At 38.7% G+C, this 6,000-nt stretch overlaps 1 protein-coding gene across 2 annotated transcripts in view; it reads left to right on the top strand.

The window, feature by feature from the left end:
• The window catches only part of SYNE1 (spectrin repeat containing nuclear envelope protein 1), a 429,147-nt gene that overhangs the window by 362,323 nt on the left and 60,824 nt on the right, over positions 1-6,000 (top strand). For both annotated transcript variants that reach the window (XM_081829165.1, XM_081829163.1), the window contains one exon: positions 1,890-2,045. In XM_081829165.1, the coding sequence (XP_081685291.1) occupies positions 1,890-2,045 (156 nt within the window). The remainder of the gene's footprint in view (positions 1-1,889; positions 2,046-6,000) is intronic.

Raw genomic sequence — 6,000 nt, 5'->3', positions numbered from 1 at the left:
AAAGATTTTATTTATTTATTTGACAGAGAGAGACACAGCGAGAGAGGGAACACAAGCAGGGGGAGTGGGAGAGGGAGAAGCAGGCTCCCCGCAGAGCAGGGAGCCCGATGCGGGACTTGATCCCAGGACCCTGGGATCATGACCTGAGCTGAAGGCAGTCGCTTAACCAACTGAGCCACCCAGGCGCCCCAGAGGCTGTATTTTTACAACAGGGACTCATCTAATGGAGCCTGTGAGTCTGAAACAGTTAGTTTTTGTGGTGGTGTTGTTTCTTTTATAATCCTTACACCATGGATTATATCTGATATTTGAGTTAGGGGCTAGAAATGGGCATTAAAAGGGGGAAATATTTACATTGGTATGACAGCTTAATATGTCTACGATTATAAGCAGAAATACTGCGTATTTACTCCACCTGAATGGTTTGGTCTTTCAGCCAAATGCTGTTACCATGGGACCTCATCTCCCAAAATACAACAGTTACAAACATACCCGGCTATTACATTTGGAGATTAAAAGGATGCATTTTGGTCCAGCTCTCTGCTCTTCTAACCCAAACCACCCTTAGCAGCAAAACAAAGCAATTACCTGGAAAATTCAGACTAAAACCTTGTTTGCCTAAATTGCCTGAGAAGTTAGCCTCAGACAGTACCGTTAATTGCCTTTGCCTTCGGAAACTTGTCTCCTGTGTGAAGAGACAAAAAGAGAGGAGAAAAAGCCATGTGAAATACTCTATTTATACACAAAATTAGCTGGAATCTAAAAGCATCAACAGCTGGCAAAAAGCAAGACTCATACAAATTGCAAAACTGGCCATCGGTTCAAAGCATTGCAAAAACCAATGTCAACCCATCCAAATATTGTTTTATGGGTTTTTTTCTTAAATCATTTCCCAAAAGGACAGAGTACATAATATTTTCTTCAGTAACCTGAAGAAATCTGTGTTCCTACAGGAAATGAATTCAATCCATTATTTTCAACTGAGTAATAACAGCAATGGATCTTTTCAGTGATTACGTTATTAAGTCTATATCATAGAATGTAAACTCATAGTGTTTGAGGATGAACGTGACCCCAGGAGTTTGGTTTTTTGAAAATATTTTATTAACGTGATCATTAACTCAGGACAAAAGTAAAGGCTGGATTAGCAGTTTATGAAATCAGTTTAAAAGTAAAGAAGATCAGGCAGTGATGAAATTTCAACTTAGAAAAGATGAGCCAAGAGGCGCCTGGGTGGTTCAGTCAGTTAAGCATCTGCCTTCGGCTCAGGTCATGATACCAGGGTCCTGGGATTGCCCAGCATCCGGCTGCCTGCTCAGCGGGGGACCTGCTTCTCCCTCTGCCCCTCTCCCTGCTTGTGCATGCTCTCTCTATCTCAAATAAATAAATAAAATCTTAAAAAAAAAAAAAAGAAAGATAAGGTGAGCCAAAATGATCAGTTAAATGGTAAATAGATCATAGGAAGATACGTCAAGCAACCTGGGTTGTTTTATTTTTTTTAATTTATTTATTTGAGAGAGAGAGCACACATGCAAGGAGAGCGAGCACAGTGGGTCAGGGGGAGTGGCAGAGGGAGAGGGAGAAGCAGGCTCCCTGCTGAGCAGGGAGCCTCATGCGGGTCTTCATCTCAGGACCCTGAGATCATGACCTGAGCCCAAGGCAGACCCTTAACCGACTGAGCCACCCAGGTGCCCCACAACCTGGGGTTTTATCAGAAGAACTTGGCAAATGACCAAACAACACCAGAGCAAATAAAGTAGACCAAGTGAGATGTTCAAATAGAATGGATGGAAAAATAATTGTATCAAGAGGGGATTCCTAGCACACTTCAGAAATTGTTGATGATAGATATTCATGGGGGTATTCACGTTTTTGTTTTTTTAATCTAGGAACTGGAAAATGCAGCTGGGAGCTGGACAGATGACTTGGCTCAGCTGACACTCTTGAGGGACACCCTCTGTGCCTACATTAGCGCTGATGATATTTCCATCCTGAACGAACGCATGGAGCTTCTGCAGAGGCAATGGGAAGAACTGTGCCACCAGGTAAGACAAACTCTGCATGGAGCATTAGCTCAGAAAGGTGGAAAACTGGAAGATGACTTGGAATGTCAAATGGCTTGACCCATGTTTGGACCTAGCCTGTAACTCAGAGTATACACAGAGGAAGAACTCTGGGTTTTGTGAGACTATTTCAGATTAAGAAAATTATATCTTAACATTATATTTGAGATGCATCTCAGCTGGATTCTCTTGCTGTCCCTTTCACTGACTGGCATAATATTGTAAGAGGAAAAACAGTTTTTTGGTTCATGGATGTGATCTTCGTAGGTACAGGTGGTCTTTTTCTTACTTTAAACATGTGAAAAACCTTTGTTTTATTTGCATTTTTAGTTAATACTGTGGAAATGGCTTTGTATTTGGAAATGTCGTGGCTGTTGATTTACCATCGTAGTTTCCTAGTAATTCATGGTTTGGCATTTTTAGTCATATGTGATTCATTTATTAAGTACCTTCTTTGTGCATTATACTATAAAATTGAGATCCCAGATTGGATTTTGATTTTGAAATGAAAGGAAGAGATTGGTAGAAAACAATGAGAAGGCATCAAAGGCAAAGAAGAACAACATAGATTAAAGGCCCACAAGAGAAGAACAGGTTCTGACTGAGGGCCTGGAGACCATCCCCTCCAGGAAGCTCGGAGTGCGTCAGCAGGGCCCCATGCTGAAACCGACTGCTCTCCTTGGCACATAATAGCCTGTGGTCCATATCTGTTCAGTGAATCAGTCAATTAATTGTGAATTTCACAAGCTATAGTAGATGTTCCTACCATCGAGTTTGTAACAGAGCTGAGACTCAAATCAGTCCAGAAGAACCTGTACAGTGAAGAAGGCAACTGGTATAAACAAGTTAAAACAATGTATAGCAGTGTGCATTGCAGGAAATAAAGGACACACTTGTTGCAGTGGATAAATCTTGAGCTGAGCGCTGAGAAGGGGAGCTGAAGAGACAGATTGGTGTGGAGGGAGTAAGCGGACGGGTTGGGCGAGGTTGCAGCTTGAGTAAAGGCACAGGAGTGGAGTAGACAGAGGACCGACCCAGGTGGGGAGAAGCAAGTGTTACAAGAATGAGAAAGGGCTTCTGAGAAGGGGTCTCTTTGTGCCTCCCCAGTTTCAGGCCAGCTGTGCCATCCTAGAGATCTCTTTTCTTCCATCCTCCCCACTTTCTCTGACTTTAGAGATGCTTATTTTCATGCTTCAGGAAACATTAACCAGAGTTTAAGAGGCTCATAGCCTTCTGATTCATTTGACATCAACAAGAAGTTTGTCGTTAGGTGAATTTCTCTCTATGTTTAGATTAAAACCAAGATATTTCTCAGACCATGAGCCAAAGGGAAACTCTGGAGCACACTTCCTAAATGTGTGAACAATTTTCTATGAATCTATACTTTTAAAAGGGAGGGGTGTAAGAGATGATTTTTATAAACAGTTTATGCTAGTGATTTGAGTTCAAAATTAATTTAGCCATTTTTCACGGAGCTTCATATTCTTAGTGAACACAATGAGAAACTCACATTGAGCGTGATAGTGCTAATCACAATACTTTATTCTTCTCTGAAGTATTCAACCCAAAATCAATACATAACTATCCAGTAAATTATCATATAATTTTCTAATGCAAGGACTTTATCATGGCATATCATATAAGTGCAAGATAACTTGGTGTGTACAAATAATGGAAAATGATCACAGCAATCTTCAGTTACTTTTATGAGCCTTATTCATTTGTCTTTCTTAAAATTGAGAAAAATCTGGCACTACTTGCTGACTCAATACTTTTCAGCATATTCTGTGAAATTAATTATACTATACCTATTTCTCTGGCTAATTGATGTCTTCAAAGCTCTCAGAGAGATAACACTTTAGATAATGGCTTCCATTCCCTTCCCAAACCTGCCAGGAACTGCCCTACCCCAAAACCTTGCTCAGACCACTCTTCCTGCCTAGACTGACTATTCCATCTGATTTTAACCCATCTTTTTCAAATGCCACAACCCCTGTGATGTCATTGTTTGAGATGCTCAGACCTCAGTATTTTCCTATTCCTTTGAACACCCATTTCCCTTTTGGCTTGTGCCATCATTTGACAGTACATTTTTTTCTCTCTTCTTCTTCTTCTTTTTTTTTTTTTTTAATATTTTGACTTTATTTCAAGACTATGAGGCCCTTGAGAATGAAGACCATTTCTTTTTATCTTCAGTGCCTGTTAATAATTAAAAGAAGACTTTAAGGCATTTGTTTTATGTCATTATACTTATGTTCCTTTAAATATAAAATAATGATAAGGTCTTTGAATATTTTGGAAGTTAAGAAGATTATGATTATACAGTATTTTTTGATTTAGGAAAACTGGTATTGTGTAAAAATGCCATGAAGTAGAAAGGACGCAAACTTCTAGTTATAAAATGAATTAGTTCTGGGGATCTAATGTATAACATGGTGACTATAGTTAACAAGACTGTATTATATATTTGAAAGTCACTAAGAGAGTCAGTATTTGATTTTTTTAATTAATTTATTTAAAGTTTTATTTATTTTTTAAATTCCAATATCATGAACATACAGTGTTATGTTAGTTTCAGATATACAATAGAGTGATTTAGGACATTACTCAGTGGTCATCAATATAAGTATACCCTTAATACCCTTCACCAATTCATTCTTCTCCCCACCTCCCTCCCCTCTGGCAACCACCAGGTTGTTCTCTATATTTAAGAGTCTTTTTTTTTGCTCATTTGTTTTGTTTCTTAAATTCCACATATGAGTAAAATTATATGGTATTTGTCTTTCTCTGACTGACTTATTTCACTTAGCATCATACCCTCTAGATCCATCCATGTTGTTACACATGGCAAGATTTCATTCTTTTCTTATGGCTAATATCTTAATTGCTCTCATGTTACACATAGAAATAGTAATTATGTGATATGATGGATGTGTTAACTAATCTTGTGGTTATCATTTCATGGTAGATATGTGTATCAAATCACCACACTGTACACCTTAAACTTACACCATGTTATATGTCAGTTACATCTCAATAAAGCTGGAAAAAGAAAGAAGGGGACAAAAGTGTCTATGTTTAAAATTGCTCACCAGACTTAGATATATCTAGGCAACAGTGTGTTTGGAAATACATTTTGAAGGCTGCTGTTGATCATATGATATGCCGTGAAGAGATTAGTACCTTGCACCTGTGAGTGGACTAAGACAAGTAAAAAAAAAGAGGAAGTACAGTGAATACAGAGTGTTTCTAGAAACTTTCTAACTTGAATGTCTTAAGGCATGAAGCTAAAGCATACTGATCTCACATTACTTCAATCTAAAAAACTATTGAATCCAGTGAGATTTTAGTCATGGGTAGTCATACCAAAGATGCTAGGATATAACTGCAAGTAGGAATATAAATTAGTTAGTTACTAGTCCTTGAGCTAGTGTTTCCGGAGTACCTCTGTCAAGTATGAAACCACAAAAGGAAATGAGCTTGAGCCTATGGTCTCATTTTAAAAGCTAAAAACTTTAGTTAAACCTGGCGTTATCCCACGGTTAGAGAGCAGGTTGTCTCTTCGTAGTCGGATCGAATCAGCGGATGAGAAGGCAGGAGTCATTGGGACTACCAAGGAGAATGAGGAAGACATGCTGTAAGTAAATGTTTCAGAGGAGAGTTAACATAGGAGAGTATACCATTCACAAATAGACTCCCCAAATGGTTTGTTTTGTCTGCCCATGGCCAGAGCTTTTATCCGTTTTTATCCCCGTTTGGGTTTGTAGATCTGTGTGTAATTCTAGTTGAGATATAAATATATCATCATTGTAATTGCTTGGTGTTTTTCAAATTGTCATGGTAAAAATATTTGAAGTCGAAAAGGATGTATTTCCTGTTCAGCTGCCTCACACTCGAGGTTTCAGCCGGTATTTGCCAGCTATTGGCAATGCAGAGT

The sequence above is a fragment of the Leptonychotes weddellii genome, chromosome 8 (assembly GCF_054177405.1).
Source record: "Leptonychotes weddellii isolate Sample4059 chromosome 8, ASM5417740v2, whole genome shotgun sequence".
NCBI classification, from domain to species: domain Eukaryota; kingdom Metazoa; phylum Chordata; class Mammalia; order Carnivora; family Phocidae; genus Leptonychotes; species Leptonychotes weddellii.
This window is presented reverse-complemented; position numbering and strand designations above follow the sequence as displayed.